Source organism: Bos indicus x Bos taurus, chromosome 19 (genome assembly GCF_003369695.1).
Source record: "Bos indicus x Bos taurus breed Angus x Brahman F1 hybrid chromosome 19, Bos_hybrid_MaternalHap_v2.0, whole genome shotgun sequence".
In the NCBI taxonomy this organism is placed as follows: Eukaryota; Metazoa; Chordata; class Mammalia; order Artiodactyla; family Bovidae; genus Bos; species Bos indicus x Bos taurus.
Window position 1 is genome coordinate 62,986,139 of NC_040094.1, and position 17,401 is coordinate 63,003,539.

At 56.3% G+C, this 17,401-nt stretch overlaps 1 protein-coding gene across 6 annotated transcripts in view; it reads left to right on the forward strand.

The window, feature by feature from the left end:
• The window catches only part of RGS9 (regulator of G protein signaling 9), a 60,256-nt gene that overhangs the window by 14,758 nt on the left and 28,097 nt on the right, over nucleotides 1-17,401 (forward strand). For 5 of the 6 annotated variants that reach the window (XR_003506947.1, XR_003506948.1, XM_027519211.1 and 2 more), the window contains 8 exons: nucleotides 914-1,010; nucleotides 2,992-3,042; nucleotides 4,083-4,189; nucleotides 4,373-4,424; nucleotides 4,655-4,713; nucleotides 6,164-6,240; nucleotides 9,672-9,753; nucleotides 13,566-13,628. Coding sequence is in view for 4 of the 6 variants with exons in the window: in XM_027519209.1 (XP_027375010.1) it covers nucleotides 914-1,010; nucleotides 2,992-3,042; nucleotides 4,083-4,189; nucleotides 4,373-4,424; nucleotides 4,655-4,713; nucleotides 6,164-6,240; nucleotides 9,672-9,753; nucleotides 13,566-13,628 (588 nt within the window). In the remaining 2 variants the exon portion in view is untranslated. The remainder of the gene's footprint in view (nucleotides 1-913; nucleotides 1,011-2,991; nucleotides 3,043-4,082; nucleotides 4,190-4,372; nucleotides 4,425-4,654; nucleotides 4,714-6,163; nucleotides 6,241-9,671; nucleotides 9,754-13,565; nucleotides 13,629-17,401) is intronic. The other variant, XM_027519212.1, reaches the window with a different exon arrangement.

Here is a 17,401-nt window from a genome sequence, read left to right on the forward strand (position 1 = left end):
AGGCCCGCCCTAATGACCTCCTTTTAACTTGGTCACCTTTGCAAAGACCCTGTCTGCTGATCCAGTCACATTCTGAGGTCCTGGGGGACAGGACCTCAACCTATGAATTTGAGGAGTGGTGCCATAAGAGAGTCTCTTGGAGATGAGACCACCAGCCAGAGTCCTGTGGTTTCCTCCCTGGAGAGACCCCGGGGGGACTTCCCTGGAGAACATCTGAGGACGGTGGACCCAAACCCCAAATGTTCTCGAGGTCCCTTTGCTGCTCCCCCTCCCACCAGCCCCCCTTTCTGAGAAGTGTGACACCTGCCAGGGAGAAATCTGACTCCCCTCATTGTGTTTTTAAAATAACTCTCATTATTCCTCCTCGGAAGGTTATTTTCAAACCTTTTGTAACTAGATTTTTTTTTTTTTTTTGATGCAAAGAGAAGGAATCAAACCCCCTGACTTTCTGCTGGAGAAACTCAGGTTTCTAACTCATACCTTGGGTTTCTATTCTCCAATGCTTGGGCGCCTGGACTCCATGAAATGTTGCTGTTTCCTCTCATACAAGTTTTGGGATAAATGTGGACTTTCTTCTGGGAGCTAACGTGGGAAACGGGGCCCCGGGCTCTCACGTCTGAATAGCAGGCAGCCCTGGAAGGAGCAGGTGTGTCCCAGGCTAACGGGCGGGTGTGAATGCAGAAGTGGTGCCTCCTGCAGCCCGAGGCCCCTCGGTCCCCACCCGTGTCCAAGAGAAGCACCCCCTCCACCCCCATCCCGGGGCGTCTCCTCGCTCCCCTGTACTGTGAGCCTCTCGGCTGGCCCAGTGGCCTGAGACAGCAGTGGGCTCCTGGTTGTAAGCGCCCCATGTTCCTCTTGGCATCTTTTACTCCCTTGGTGCCACTCAGCTGAGCCGGGCTGTTCTGTCTTGCAGATCGAGGCCCTTGTGAAGGACATGCAGGACCCGGACACAGGGGTCAGGGTGCAGAACCAGAAGGTCAAGGTCGTCAGCATCCCTCACGCCATGACGGGTAAGGTGTCTGGCCATTTGGTCTTGGCTTGAACAGACCACACACAGGTGTTGGTAAACTAGAGCCCACGGGCCAGAAGCAGCCCTTGTTCTGTATTTGCGAATAAAGTTTTATTGGAACAGATCCATGTCCCCATTTATGTATTACCGGTGGCTGCTTTTGCACTGCAGTGGTAGAGTAAACACACACTCTCCCCCTCCACACACACACGAGTCCAGTGTCCAGCCTCTCATCCCTTGTCTAGGTGTGTGAGACACACTGTCCTTCCTGGCACCTGGGGCCCCCTCAGTTCTCGGATTTGGGGCACTGCCCACTCAGCCACGGTCCCCCTCGTTTCTCCTACGTGGGTGAATCCCAACTGCAGTCGGAGCCCCTGTTGTGTAGCATCGGCACTGATCAAAGCAGACTGGGTCAGCGCTGCTGCCCCCTCGGAGGGCAGGTGACCGGGACTTAGGGGACGACGGGGCTGACGTGCGAGCTGAGATCAGCACAGATCATGTGGTAGATGCCCTGGGAGCCCCTAATCCCATCTGGTCTATTTCAGGAAGTGCCCAAGTGGATGCGAAAGTCCTCGGCTCCTTGGCGGGGAGCGCTAACCCATCTTCTGCCAGCTGGGGGCGGGGGGACTCCTTGGTGTGCACACCTCTGTGTAGAGACGTGGGGTGGACTGTCTAATAACACACCCAGTCCTGGGATTTTAAGTTGGATTTTAGGTGAAGAAGTCTGCTTTTGAATAAGCAAGGGGCTGAATAAAGGCGAGAGCGACAGGGGCCCCCGGGAGCCGTCACGGTGGGCATGTGGACGTGGGTGGCTGGACATGTGTGCGCCCAGGACGTGTGTACGAAGGGGCGGGTACGGGCCGTCCCCCCTCAGCCGTGCTGTGCCCCCCACCCCAGGGCACAGGCAGTGGGGTTTAGACCCTGGCTCCCCCCCTGTGGTGTGTTTCGTGGGCCAGTTTCCACTCAGGCAGGGCACCTAGCTCAGCCCTTGGGAAGCAGGCTGGGGTTGCTAGAAAGAGTGGTGGTTGGCATTTGCACGATGGCTTTGGAGCTGGGGTGCATCTTTGTTCTGAGATGATGCTGCCGCCTCTGACGAGGAGCATGTCCTGCTGAGGGGCTGGGGACCTGGCTGAGCAGGAGACACGCAGCTTCCTTGAGGTCCCGTGTCCACTCTCGGCTGGCTGGTGGGGCTCAGCTTGTCCTGGCCCTTGGATCAATGTGAATCCTTGGGAGGGGCTCCCCGTGCCCTGATCTTGTCCCCGTCTGCCTCCCCTGCCTTCTTGCTCGCTGGCCTCCCATCTGCGTTGCCCCCGGGGCCAGCCCTCAGATGTGCAGGGCTCAAGGGCAGGCAGAGCCCACATTCCACGGTCTGAAGTTGTAAACAAGACTACAGAGTGTTCCTAAGAAAGTGTCTCGTCCTTCTGCTTTGACAGAAGCCTTTATGATGACCTGAAAGGCCAGGCTTGGATGTACCACTGGCCATCAGAGTTTTGCTGGGGAATGTAGGGGCGTCAGAGACCCAGCACCCCGACCCCCTTGCACCCCCTTCCCCTCCCATCCGGGTTCTCATTACTGCCAGGACTGAGCTCCATCCAGAGCTCCATGGACAGCTTGCTTTGGGGCTGTTTTTTTTTCCAATGGTCAAGACTTAGTCTGTTTACTTCCCTCTTGATGGATGACAGTCCAGGCACCCGTTATTGTATCAGTAAGAAAAGAGAGTCAGTACCTCTGAGAGGTGAAGGCTGAGGGGGTGGCGGGGACATGGGGTGGAAGTCTGGCTGGACTCACATCGTGGGCGGCCCTGAATCATGGGCTGGGGGTTCGGACTGGACATAGTTGGGGGGTGGGGTGCAGGGAGGTCCCTGGAAGATCTGAGCAGCAGGACGAGATCACGGCTGGACAGGGAGGCGGCCAGTTGGGTGGCAGCGTGTGGGTGGGTGTTGGGGAGGCTCTGACGTTGGCCAGACCCTTCTGCTTTGCAGGAAGTGACGTCCTCCAGTGGATCAGCCAGCGCCTGTGGATCTCTGGACTGGGTGAGAGCACCTTCTGTCCTCAGCCCGACTGAGGGCTGCTGTGGGCATCACCCTGGGGCGTATCTGGGTGCAGCTGGGTGGGGCTCAACCCGTGTCTCTGAGAAACTGACCTTTTAATTGGCGAGTTGAAGCCTTTGTGAGTAAAACAGCCAGACTCAACATGGAAGGGGTGATAACCGGGGGGACACAGTTGTTTTTTCGTACAAAATACTGAGATGTGTAAGTCACAGGCTTCCCTGGTGGCTCAGATGGTAAGAATCTGCCTACAAGGCGAGAGACCCAAGTTTGATTACTGGGTCAGGATGATCCCCTGAAGAAGGGAATGGCAACCCACTCCATTCTTGGCTGGAAGAATCCCATGGACAGGGGAGCCTGGCGGGCTAGGGGGCTAGTCCATGGGGTTGCAAAGAGTCAGACATGACTGAAGCGACTAATATGACGACTGCTACTACTAGGTCGCAGGAGTAACTGGGGAGGAGTCAGTCAAGAAGGACTTCCTGGAGGGGGTGATGCACACGTACACTTGGTCTGGAAGGACATGATGCCTGTGAAGTGTGCAGGGGAGCTCGGAGGGCCTGGACCCTGGGGGCAGGCAGAGTCCAGCTTGGGGCAGAAGTCGGCTGTGAACTGGGGGCAGAAGTCGACCGCCCCTTCCTGCCTCTCACGGGGTGAAGAAGGGTCTGTTGGTCAGAGACACTCTCCCTGCTCCTGGGTTTCTCCAGACTCAACGGTGTTCCTCCAGGAAGTCCCCATCTATCACCCCAAACCTGGCCCCTGTCAGCCCTGGGGTTCACTGGCTCCCCTCCAGACGCACTGAGTTGTCTCTGGGGCGACCAGGCTGGGGGACACTCTGGGACCGTCTCCCCAGCTGGTACTTGTCCACAGCGAAGGTCAGGAACCGCTGCTCCCACTTCTTGGCGAAAGTGCCGTGAGGATGGGGGTGCCCGTCCTGGCGTTTGGGGTGCTGTGTGGGGGCGGGCGGTGAGCTTCTGCTCTTGGCCCCTGCTCTTAACTTCCTTGTCTCACCTGCTCCTCCCCAGAGGCCCAGAACTTGGGCAACTTCATTGTCAAGTATGGCTACATTTATCCCCTGCAAGACCCCAGGAACCTCACTCTGAAGCCCGACAGCAGCCTCTATCGATTCCAGGTGAGCCTCGGCCTTGACCTGGGGTCAGTGGGGCAGGATGTCATCTGGAGGTTTAACGGTCAGCTTCACATCCTCCCAGAGCTTTAGAAACGGTGGCAGAGGCGGAGGCATGTTTCAGGCTACGGGGCGGGGGGCCCGGGGCGCACAGCCTGTGTCAGCCTGGCCGCCTGGTTTCTCTCGCAGACGCCGTACTTCTGGCCCACCCAGCAGTGGCCGGCTGAAGACGTCGACTACGGTAAACCGCGCCCGCCCCCGGCCTGGCGAGGGCTCCCCATGCTGCCCAGCTGCACGCTGCGTCTTGGCGGCGTCTGTGGCCGTCACGACCTTGTCTGTGTTAGGAGTGGCTCCTGGGGGCGGGAGCGGGTCCCGGAGTGTCCTGTCTGCTACGCTGAGCGTGGCAGCCTAGCTCATAGGGGGGTTTCGACAAGCGATGAGGGTGGAAAACGGTGTCGTTTTCTTTTCTAGCCATCTATCTGGCCAAGCGAAATATCAAGAAGAAAGGGATTTTAGAGGAATACGAGAAGGTATGGAGACGCTTTCACATATAGGTCCTTGTCATTGAGTGCAGTGCAGTCTTGAGCTGCTTCCCCCGTCCCCCCGTTACTCCATTCACACATGCGCTCATCACCCCTCCCTCCCTCATCCTGTGCCCATCCATCATCCGCCCTTATATTAATATTTGGAAGCAGCTGGTTGGAGTAGTCTCCCCCATGTTGTGCTACGGTTTCTCCTGCTGTAGTTTAAGCCTTTGTCTCAGTAACTCCTGGGCTCACAGTAGCGACTGCTTTCCTTTCTGTCCCCAAATAAGAGGAGTTAACATGTGTGATGATGCACATTATAGGAGGGACAGATTTTTTTAAAAACACTTTTTATTTTGTGGTGGAGTATAGCAGATTAATGCTCTTGTAACAGTGCCAGGTGGACTGCAAAGGGACCCAGCCACACATACACGTGTCCATTCTCCCCCAAACTCCTCTGCCGTCCAGGCTGGCACACAATGCTGAGCAGAGTTCCATGTGCTGGACAGGAGATCCTTGCTTATCCACTTTAAATAGAGCCGTGTGCACAGGTCCATCCCAGACTCCCTGACCAGCCCTTCCCGGCGTCCTCCCCACCTGCAACCATAAGCTCCTTCTCCAAGTCTGCGAGTCTCTTTCTGTTTTGTAAACAAGTCACATTGTATCATTTCTTTGTAGCTTCTGCATATAAGGGGTGCCATGCGCTATTTCTCCTTCTCTGTCTGATTTACATCACTCAGTATGACTACCTCTAGGTCCAGGATGGAGAGATTTGAACCTGAGTGTGAGATGGGAAAACAGCAGTGCAGGCTTTTGTTTTGGGCAGAATAAGTCAGATTTCTCAGAGAACACACCCTAATCCTCAAAAGGCTAGGTTTCTGGGCAGATGGCAACAATCTTGCTGTGTTTACTTTTTGAAAGTGAGAGTGTTAGTTGCTCAGTTGTATCCAACTCTTTGCGACTCCATGGACTGTAGCCCTCCAGGCTCCTCTGTCCATTGAATTCTCCAGGCAAGATACTGGAGTGGCTTGCCGTTCCCTTCTTCAGGGGATCTTCCCGACCCAGGCCACATTGCAGATTCTTTACTGTCTGAGCCACCAGGGAAGCCCCAAACACGTTTGTAGAAGGGCCAGCATCACACACGGTGTTAGGTTGTAGCTCTGTGGGTTTGTGGTGCTCTGCTGTTGACTGTTAAGTTTCCACATTCTTCTCCACACAACTCCCATCTTCGTAATCAGACTAGGATACATTTATTTAAAAAAAAAATCCAAGCCCACCTGTGGCTTCTGTTGTGAAAGCTTGTTGAGGATTCGGCATCACCCTGTGAATGAAGCCTTTGCACAGCAGGTGGGGAGGGGGCGTTTGGCTAGGTCTCCTGGTTGACTAGGGCTCCCTGCCCATTGCACACAGCAAAGATCCTGAGGCTCAGTGTTCTCATTTTGTCTTCCTCCTCTAGGAAAACTACAATTTCTTGAACAAAAAAATTAACTACAAGTGGGACTTTGTCATCATGCAGGCCAGAGAGCAGTACCGGTAAGCCGGCGCTCGCCCTGGTCCTCTGGTATCCCTCTGCCCTCCCCTCCTTCCTTGTTTCTTTAAAAAAAAATGAGCTTTTATCAGGTGTCTGTGTGTTAAACAGCGGGCTAGGCCTAGGCGTAGGGAAGGGAGAGGCATTGTCCGGGGAGCTGGAGGCAGCGGAGAGGGGTGTCCGGAGGGGGCGGGGTGGGAGGACGGTGGCGGGGCAGGGAGGGAGAGGAGCGGGGTTGGGGGGACGGTGCGGGGGGGGTGCCCACCTGAAGCGGACCTGGCACAGAGAGTGGCAGGAGTGAGGCTGGAGGTGTCGCATCCAGACTGGGAGAGGGTACTCTGCTCAGCACTGCCGGATGGTGAGCCGCCTCAGTTCACGTGTCATGAGCTCAAAGAAGTTTATCTTTTTAAAAAAAATGTTATCAGAGTGTAGTTAGAGAAGGAAATGGCAACCCACTCCAGTATTCTTGCCTGGGAAATTCCATGGCCAGAGGAGCCTGGTGGGCTACAGTCCACGGGGTCACACAGAGTCAGACGAGACTGGGCGGCTACACAACAGCAGCAGTTGGAGTGCAGTGCTGTGTTGGTTTTGGGTGTCTGGCAAAGTGGGTCACCAGTCACACATACACACACGCCCTCTCTTTTTAGATTCTTTTCTCACGTGGGTCAGTACAGAGTACTGAATTGAGTTCCCTGTGTATACAGTAGGTTCTTATTAGTTACCTAGTTCATACACGGTAGCGTGTGTCTGTCTGTCCCAATCAAAGAAGCTTTTCTGATTAGCAGTTATTACTGCACACAGATCACCCCGAAGCTTCATGCTCCGAATGGCAACAGTTGTTTTCCGCTCACGGAAGTTTCCGCAGCTCTGGAGTCGGGGACGGCTTGGTTGGAGGTTGTGGATCAGAGCCTCTCGTGTGGCTGCAGCCATGAAACAGTCACACAAGTAGTCAGGAAGTAAATATAAAATGACATGTTGGGTCACGAACTTTAAGGACATGGCCTGTGCACTCTCGTGCAGAACCCAGGATGGCCCCTGTGGTGCTTTTAAATCTGTCTGAAGTTCTGAGGGCTTCCCAGGTGGCTCAGCGGTAAAGAATTCACCTGGAGTACAGGAGTCCCAGGTTTGATCCCTGGGTCGGGAAGGGCCCCTGGAGAAGGGCATGGCAACCCACCGCAGTATTCTTGCCTGGAGAACCCCATGGACAGCGGAGCCTGGTGGACCACAGTCCATGGGGTCACAGAGAGTTGGACACTGAGCGCCTGAGCACGCACGCCTGGTTCTATGACCCCTGTCCACCGTGAGGGGGAGGGCTTGGCGTTCACCCCTTCCTCCCCTCGGGGTCTCTCCAGGAGGTCACTTGGCCTTCCTCACAGCATGAGGCATCTCACCACCTACAGGTGGTCCGAAGCTCTGAGGGCAAATACCACAGGGAAGGAGGGTGGCGGCTGCCCGCTTTGATGGCCCAGCCTCAGAAGCTGCACAGGGCCGTCTTCCTGACGTGCTCTGTTGGTCAAAACAGCTGGAAACCCCACCTGGTCTCTGAGGGGGAGGACACAGACCCTCCTTACAGCGGGGGGAACCGTAGACAGATTTATAAAGCGCCACAGTGGCCACCCCTGATCCTGCATGCAGTATACGGAATGTGTCCCTAGAGCACACAGCGAAACTTGTGATTTTGTATTTATTGCTTGACTCTTTCTGTAACATTTAGACCAGAAGCTATTCAAGGGCAAGACACATGTTTGTGTGTCATGCCGGTGACTTAAACAGCAGACGTTCATTTTCTCACAGGCCTGGAGGCGGGGAAGTCAGAGTTCACGGTTCCGCCAGGGTTTGGTTTCTGATGGTGCCTCTCTTCTCGGCTTGCAGATGGCTGGCAGCCTTTTTGTTGGGGGAGGGTGGTGGGGAGAGGAGAGAGGCTGTCCAGTGTCTTCTGTACCCAGGGCACGAATCCTATCCTAAAGGCCCCACCCACATGACCTCATCTAACTGCTTCTAAACTCTTAAGTGCTTCTTAAAGAGCCTACCTCCAGGTACTGTCACACCGGGAGCTAGGGCTGCAGCACATGAATTCTGGGGGAGAGTTGCTAACGTTCAGACCTCCACAGTCTGGTTCTCCCAGTGCTTGGATCAGAGTGGAGATCAATAAATATAACATCAAATGACTGTGGGAATGAGTGCAGAATTGATCAATTAAGGGATACTTTTGCTTTAAAGATCATAAAGTGACAAACTAAGATAATTCCTCGCTCAGGGTTCTCTTGAAGCCCATTCCTCACGACTCTCCTCCAATAAGCTCCGTTGCAGACAAGCAAAGCCAGAGAGGACACAGCAGTAAATTAGCCCTTGACTGTATTTCCAGGGCTGCCAGCATTATGGAAAGTCCCCAGTGCCCCAGGCCATCTGTGGCCTGTCTGCCTGGCTCGTTTACCCAGTAGAAGATCCACTTAGGTTGGCAAGGGGACAGTGTTTATAGTTAACTTCCGGAGGAGGTTGCAGAGCGCCCCACGGGAAGGGCCCTCCCCGCCTACCTTGCTTGCTGGGTGTCCTGAAGTTACTCAAACACGTGAGCTGGCACACGACCCCGCCAACCGAGTCTTGAGAGAGTGTGTGCGTCATCCTGCGTTGCCTGGGAGAACGAGCCTCCCCGAGCAGAGCTCAGGTCGCCGTGGAAACAGCGCTGACGGGTCCACGGTGGGATAATGAGCACAGCCTCGTTTCCTACCTGTGATGGCGGGGGAGACTGGGATGGGAAGGAACACAAGTAACCTTTCCCAGGAATCAGCTGGGGGGCTCAGGAAAACTCTGACTTGGCACAAATTCTCTGAAGCCGCAGAGTGGAAGTGACGCTGGAGAGAAGCCGGGACTCCCCATGCAGGCTCTGGAGTTGCTTGCCACGCCCTCCCTCAGATGTTGATGATTTCGTTTATCAGAGCAGGGAAAGTTCAGAAGCCGGGTGGGTGGATGTCAGCCCCGCAAGTCCTCCGTACTTCTGCAGGGGTGACGTGGGTGGGGATGGTCAGACCCTCAGCTGGTCATGGGGCCTACATCGCCTTGCAGCCCGTGCTCCTGTGGGGAGCTGGACTCTGGGACCCGTCCCCAGTTCAGCTCCCGCCGCTGCCCCCTGGTGGCCCCGTGACCCTCAGGGGGCTCAGCCTCTCTCTGCTTCAGTCCCTGGGCTGCAAGGTGAGGCTCGCTCACCGGGAGGATTCGATGAGTCAATATGTGTAGAAGTTCTGAGCAGGGTACTCAGTGTGTAAGTGTGGTGTTAGGGTTCGCTACTTTCATCATCGTCATTATTATTATGGCAAGTACAGCTTATCTGGGCAGATCCGGAGAGTGGTCCGGAATGGGGTCCATCAGGAAGGGGGGCCATCAGTGAGCAAAGCATGCAGCATCTTCCTGGCCTCCAACGTGGCTTGTGGCTTTTCAGGGCCGGGAAGGAGCGGAACAAGGTGGACAGGTGCGCGCTGGACTGCCAGGAGAAGGCGTACTGGCTGGTGCACAGGTGCCCTGTGAGTGCCCTCCTGGCCCACCCGCCTCCTCTCACACCTGCCCGCCCCACCATGCTCCCCACCCCCGTGCGGCACAGGTGCCCTGTGAGTGCCCTCCTGGCCCACCCGCCTCCTCTCACGCCTGCCCGCCCCACCCATGCTCCCCACCCTCATGCGGCAGAGGTGCCCTGTGAGTCCCCTCCTGGCCCACCCGCCTCCTCTCACGGCTGCCCGCCCCACCATACTCCCCGCCCCACCATACTCCCCACCCCCGTGCGGCTCATCTGTCTGGGGCTGGAACTGAATCTGCAGGAGCTCAGTGTGGGCTCGCGTCCAGGGTCCTCTGGCTGGAAGAGGAAATGGACTGACTGGATGGAGTCTGCCCGCCGCCCGTCCGTTGGTGTCAGGATGGAGCGAAGTTCCCTAACGGAGGGACCGGAATGAGTCTGCCTTGTGTGAGGGCTGGGACTCGATGCCTTGAAAAAGAATATGAGAAGAAAAAACTGTACTTCTCTGGGGGTCCAGTGGTTAAGACTCTGCTCCCGGTGCAGGGGCTTAGGTGCAGTCTCTTGTCGGGGAACTAAGATGCCACGCATTGCATGGTGCGGCCAAAAAATTAAAAGAAGAAGAAAGAACTAGAGCCCAGGCCGCACGGCAGAAGCAACCCCGTGTTGCGGAACGGGAGTCGCTCGCGGTGGCCACGCCCCGGCGTCCCCGCGCCGCCTCTCCCTTCCTCGTCTGCGTCCCGCTGGCGGGGGCGGGAGGACGGGGTGAGCGTGTGCTCAGCCTGGGGCTTTGAGCGTGGGGCTCGAGGGCGCTAAGAGGCCGAGAGAGACCAGCCGTGCCGGCCACGTGCCCTGTCACTCATTCCCGGGAAGGCTGGCCTCGCCCCCAGCGCAGCAGAGGCGGTGTCTGTTCACGCCTGCTTCGGACCCGGTCGCTGCAGGCGAAGGGATTCGGAGAAGTCAGCTATTCAGAACCGAGCTCCTCCTCTTGCGGGAACCAAGTTCTCAGAACCAGAGTGACCTGCGTCCCCCACGGTGTCCAAGCTTCCGGATTCTTTGAACTTGAAGCCATCAGGGTTTGGCCGTTTCGCTCATTTTCTTTCTGGATTCAGAACAGACAGCCCGTAGGCGTTCCCTCTGTGAAGGCGTTGGTGTGGACGCCATGCTGGCCTGGGCTCCGCGCTAGGCCTCATGGTGCGATTTCTTTCTCCTTCAGAAAAAGCTTCTTCCTCTCTTTGGCCGTCTCAGGTCCTCGCTGCGGCACGCGGGGTCTTTGGTTGTGGGGTGTGGGATCCAGTTCCCCGACCGGGGACTGAAGCCGGCCCGTGCGTTGGGAGCACGGAGTCTTGGCCACGGGAGCACCAGGGACTTCCCTGCGTGGACGTTCTTAGTCACCTCTCGGCCGTGTGGGAGGCACAGTCAGGGCTGGTGCTGACTCCCTGTGGGAGCTGGCGCCCCGCTCTCCTGGAGAGCTCCTCCGCCTCCCACGACAGCGTCACGTGGTGTCACTGGGCGTGCAAGGCCTTTGTCACCTCCTCAGTCATGAGAGCATCACGTGATTGCTGCTCAGAGTTACCTGCCCCCCATGGGTGGCCCTGGGGAGCTGTGTTCAGAACACGGCCTGATGTGAAAGAGCAGGCGTGAGCAGATGTGAACAGACGTGAGCAGATGTGAGCAGACGTGAACAGATATGAACACATGTGAACAGACGCGAGCACATGGGAACAGATGTGAACACATGTGAACAGACCTGAGCACACGGGAACAGATGTGAACAGACACGAGCACATGTGAACAGACATGAGCAGACGTGAGCACATGTGAAAGATGCAAGCAGACGTGAACAGACACACGCAGACATGAACAAACGTGAGCAGACATGAACAGCATGAGCACATGTGAACAGATATGAGCAGATGTGAACAGATGTGAGCAGATGTGAACAGACGTGAACAGCGTGAGCACATGCGAACAGACGCGAGCAGACATGAACAGATGTGAACAGACACGAGCACACGTGAAAGACACGAGCAGACGTGAACAGACGTGAGCAGATGTGAACAGATATGAGCACATGTGAAAGACACGAGCAGATGTGAGCAGACGTGAGCACACGTGAAAGATATGAGCAGACCCGAGCAGATGTGAACGGATGTGAGCAGACATGAGCACACGTGAAAGACACGAGCAGACGTGAGCAGATGTGAACAGACGTGAGCAGACGTGAACAGACGTGAGCAGACATGAAGCCGCTCTCACACCCCGGCCCCCTCCTGGCTGCCTCTCTCCATCGGAACTGAACTGGGAGTTGGGGACGAGACCAGGATGTCCCTGAGTCTCCGCTCCCTGAGTTTTTTTTAAAACTCTCAGCCTCTCGGTGGCCTGGAGTGTAGGGATGAGGGCCGTGTCTTGTCTGAGGAGCATCCACTTTAAAGTCTGTCTTGGGTGGGGATGGAGCGATCCAAGTGACAGGCCAGCAGCCCAGGCCGTCAGATGGTCTCCGGGAGCACTCATCCAGAGTGTCCGCCCTGGGCTGCACGCAGCTGCGCGGCTCCCCCTCTGCTGACGGCCACCGCTGCCCTTGTTTCCTGTGCCCTGACGTCAGCTCTGAGGGGTCTCCATTCCAGCTGCCTCTGGGGTCCCAGAAACTGCATCAGAGTGTGGGTCAAGTGTGTATGTATGTGTGTGTGTGTGAGAGAGAGTGTAAGACTGTTTTCCATCTCCCTGGGATGGGAGGTCCCAGATCGTTGCCTGCACCAAACAGAGGAAGTGAAAGACTTCAATTGCTGGCCCGAAGGAGTTCAGAGCTGGAGCAGGACTGGCCGGGGAGGCGGCCTGGTGGAGGCGGCAGAGCCGAGACCAGCTCTGGGCCAGGCCTCTCCACCGTGATCTTAGGGTGAACCGAGGCCTTGCCTGGTGACAGCGACCCTCCGTTGTGAGCTTCCATCGTGCTAAATCCTCACAAGAACCAGACAGACAGGAGGGGTCATCTCTGGTTCTCAGCACAGAGAGAAGTCTTTTCCAAGATCCTCCCCCCAGCTGGGAGATGGCAGAATCTGGATCAGAACTTCTGGGTGCTTGACTGAAGCCCGGACTCTCCAGAGCAGTGAGCCGTGGAGCGCAGCAGTTGGAAGGCCCCTGTGCCAATCCCATGAACTCCGATCCAGTCTGCGTGTTTATCCATCTACCCACCCACCCACCCATGCATCCATCCACCCACCCATTCATCCACCCACCCACCCATCCATTTATTTATCCATCTATCCACCCAGTCCCTTGGAGTGCAAGGAGATCAAACCAGTCCATCCTAAAGGAAATCAACCCTGAATATTCATTGGAAGGACTGATGCTGAAGCTCCAATGTTTTGGCCACCTGATACAAAGAGGCCGACTCACTAGAAAAGACCCTGATGATGGGAAAGATGGAAGGCAAAAGGAGAAGAGGGTGGCTGAGGATGAGATGGTTAGACAGCGTCACTCAGTGGACATGCAGATGCAAACTCCAGGGGCCTGGAGTGCTGCAGTCCATGCTGCAAGAGAGTCCGACCTGACTTAGTGACTGAACAACCACCACCACCACCCACCCACCCACCCGTCCAGCCACCCACCCACCCGTCCAGCCACCCATCCACCCTCCCTCCCTTCCTCTGGGGATGCTATGGTGGTGGAAGACGCCCCCACCTGAGGAACCTTACACACCCCTGTAGCTCCCCACAGATGGGCCACAATCCTCAGCTTGGTCTCACGATGGGCAGCTTGGCCAGAATCCAAAGGTAATCAGAAACTGGAGACTCTCCCGGTCCTTACACTGAGTTTTTCCTCATTCAGCCAGGGGCGAACAATGTGCTGGACTACGGCCTGGACCGAGTGACTAACCCAAATGAAGACCAGGTAAACCAGGTCAGTCTGCTGCGTACGTTGGGCGGGGCCTGGGCCAGGGGGGTCTTCGGCTGGGCAGGTGTCTGCGTGCCGTTGTCTGTCTGTGTCTGTAGGGCAGTGGAGCCTCTGCTCTGAGACGGCCAGGGAGAGGAGGCCTGTGCACGCTGTGGTGTCAGAGAGGGGAGACCACGGCAGGGGTTCTGGTCAGGAGAGTGGGTGAGGGCAGGCCAGGGCAATGGGATCTAATGGTTGGTTTTCAGACTCCTGAATCACTTCCCTCTTTGAAAATCTGATGAAACTTATCAACCCGTGTCAGCCAGAGAGGCACAGAAAGGCCTTTTGCACGCCGCTTCCACCAGTTCCCTTCCCCCTCAAAGACAGTAGGCCCCAGGCTCACAACCCCTGAGTCAACTTTGGGTTCAAACCTTAATCCACATGACAGGACCTGGTCCCTTCACTTTCTTTTGCATCTCAGTCGGCTGGGATCTTTGCTTTTTTTTTTTTTTTTAAAGGACCCCTTTCCTTAATAGGCCACCGCTGATGATGAACTGTTTCCTATAATAGATTTTTATTTAAGGAAATGTGGTTCAGAAGCTGCTGAAACACAGGGCACCCCGATTAGGGTTTCCCAGGCATGGCACAGTTATTTGGGGCAGATAGTTCTGTGGGGCTATCCTGTGCCTTGTGGGGTGATCTGAAGCACCCCTGGCCTCCCCAACTGGATATCTGTAGCTCCAAGCATCTCCCTGATGTCTCCCAGTCCTGACGATCAGAAGTGTCTCCAGACATCATCTGGTGGTCTTGGGGACCAAGACTGTCCAGGCTGAGAACACGGGTCCCAGTAAACCAGCCTGTCCCCACTTAAACTAGCTGTGGACGGCTCCCTTGCTTTCTGTCCACCGCTGTATCTGGCAGCAAGCAGCCAGGGGCCTCGTTAGCCCTGTGTATCACCTGTAAGCCTCGGCAGTGCCTGGAAATGCTGGCAGGAAGTCTGACTTGTTTTCTTAGCCCACGGGGACCCGGAGCTCCGCATGACTGTGGGGACCCCCACCAGTGCCTACACGTTTTGGGTGGGGTCCACATGGAGGGTGTCCATACACAGAGGACACCCTGGGGACTCCGCTGGGCTCCCTGCCCCTAAATCAGAGCCCCCCTCCCTTGATACATGTTTGGCACCGTCAGCGGCCTTTTCCACATTCCCTGCGTCAGATGACAGGTAATTGCCCAGGCCTTGGCGGCTTGGTTGCCATGGATACAGCATCCTCAAGGAAAATACTGAACAGGGCTGGAGATTTGCTTTTTTGTGGATGCTGGCAGCTCTGGGACCTGTGTGGCCTGGAGGAGGGGGTGTGGAGGGGAGGCCCCCACTCAGCCTGACCAGCCACACACCGCATATGTGTGTGTGCATGTGTGCATGTGTGTACCTGTGTATCGTGTGTGTATCTTTCTGTGTGTATGGTATGTGGATATGCATGTCTCTCTGTATATATTGTATGTGTGTGTTTTATGTATACATGCATGTGTGTATATGTTTGCATCGTATGTGTATATGTGTCTGTATGTATTGTGTGTGTATACATGTATATGTGTGTGACTCTATGTGTGCGTGTATGTGCACGTGTGTGTTATGTGTACATGTGTGTGTGTTGGGTGTGGATTGTGTGGATGTGTATTTGTGTACATGTGTACGTGTGTATTGTATGGCCACCCCCTGGGGAGTCACCCCACAGAGCACCCCCGTGAAGCCGCTCACTCAGCATCTCAGCCTCCCGCCAAGGCCAGAGCCAGAGGGCCCGCCTCTGCCACACACACACACATACACACAATACACATACATGCATGCACACACACACAACACACTCACATACACACAGAGACACATACACACCACATACATGTACACGCATAATACAGAGACACATACGTACAGAGACACATACATATATACACGCAATACACACAGACACACACACACAATACATACATGCATACACACATACAACACACACACACACGTACACACACGTACATACACACTGTGTGTGTGTGTGGTGTGTGTGTGTCTGTGTGTAGTGTATGTCTCTGTGTACTGTGTGTATATGTGTCTGTGTGCATGTGTGTGCATGTGTATGTGTTATGTTTGTGTATTTGTGTGTGCATATGTGCGTGTGGTGTGTATACGTGTCTCTGTATGTGTGTTATGTGTGTCTCTCTCTGTGTGTATATATGTATGTGTGTCTGTTTGTACTTGTGTGTTGTATGCATGTATGCATGCATGTGTATTGTGTGTATGTATGTCTCTGTGTATTGTGTGTATATATGTATGTGTGTCTCTGTATGTGTATTGTGTGTATGTATTATGTGTGTACGTGTGTGTGGTGTGTATATGTCTCTGTGTGTATGTGTGTGTGTATGTATGTGTATTGTGTGTATGTGTGTGTATGTGGCAGAGGCAGGCCCTCTGGCTCCGGCCTTGGCAGAATGGCTGAGATGCTGAGTGAGCGGCATCACGGGGGTGCTCTGTGGGGTGACTCCCCAGGGGGTGGCCAGCCCCTTCTGGCTGAGGCAGGGTCCTCAGGGCCCCTTTCTGGGCAAAGGCAGGCAATGCGCCCCTCCAGGAGCCCAAGCCGAGGCTGGGGAGGCTGCGGCCACGGTGCCAGCAGCAGGGGCATAGGGGGCGGTGGGGGGGTGGGGGGCGCCGGGGGGCAGGGGTGGCCGGTGGGCCGGGGGCGCCGGTGGGTGTCACAGCCGGGTACCCACTGTCTTTCTGTTTCTCTCCCACCAGCTCCCCTCCTCCGTCTGCACTCGGGCTGCCCTGGTGCCTTAAGAAGAACAAAGACGTGTAACTCTGCTCGCGGGCCCGCCCCCAGCCCTCACCAGCCCTCCCCCTGGACCTGGGGCCCCCAGCCCTCCGCCTGGGCCCAGGGCGGGTGTGTGTGTGCCCTCTCCCGCAGCTGGACCCAGTGTCCCTGCTTGTCTGGCCCGAGCGCAGGGTGCAGGGAGCGGGCAGCGTGTCCCGGGGGCTGGGTGTCCAGAGGTGTCGGATTTCTGCGCAGTGCTGGTTTGAAGAGGGCTCGTTTCTGACAGTTTGTAAATTCTTGGAAAGACCTCTTTTCCTTAAACAGAGGCAGATGACCCGGAAACTGTAAACACCATGGAGAGAGGGCAGAGGCTCGGGTTTGGCAGGTGCCCGGGGCCCTGGGGGACCCTGTGCCTCAGGCTGGTGGCCGCGGGGGCTGCCCAGCCCGGGGAGGAGCCGGCCGGAGCGGGGTGGCCCGGGAAGCGGGTCCTCTTGGTCCTGCCACCCCGGCAGGTGGGGCGCCCTAATCTCAGAGGGCACCTGTCCCCACGGGGAGCAAGCTGAGTGGCGGCCAGCCCCAGCCTGGCTGTAGGCAGTGGTGCCAGGGCCGTGCCCCTCCCCTGGGCTCCAGCAGGGTCTCCAGGTGGTTCTGTGACAAGGGCTGGTGGGAGCTCTGACATCAAGGTGAGGCCCTGCTCCCTGCTTCTGCAGTTGTGTCATCTCGGACAAGCTGTGGCTCAGGCAAGCTCTTGAGCTCAAAGCCTCAGTTTCCTCGTCTGTAAAATGGGAGTAAGGAGAGTGCCTCCAGGGGCTGAGTGAGGTCATTTATGCCAAGTGTCTGGAGTGGGATTGGCGTGTGCGCACACTGGCCACAGCAGTGCTCACTGTTGTCATGACCATCTCTTTGCTGCCAGAGAGGGAATCTCTGGGGCCTGGAGACCCTCCGCCCTATCTGGGGGGCGCTCTCCCTCACCCCAAGTGTCCC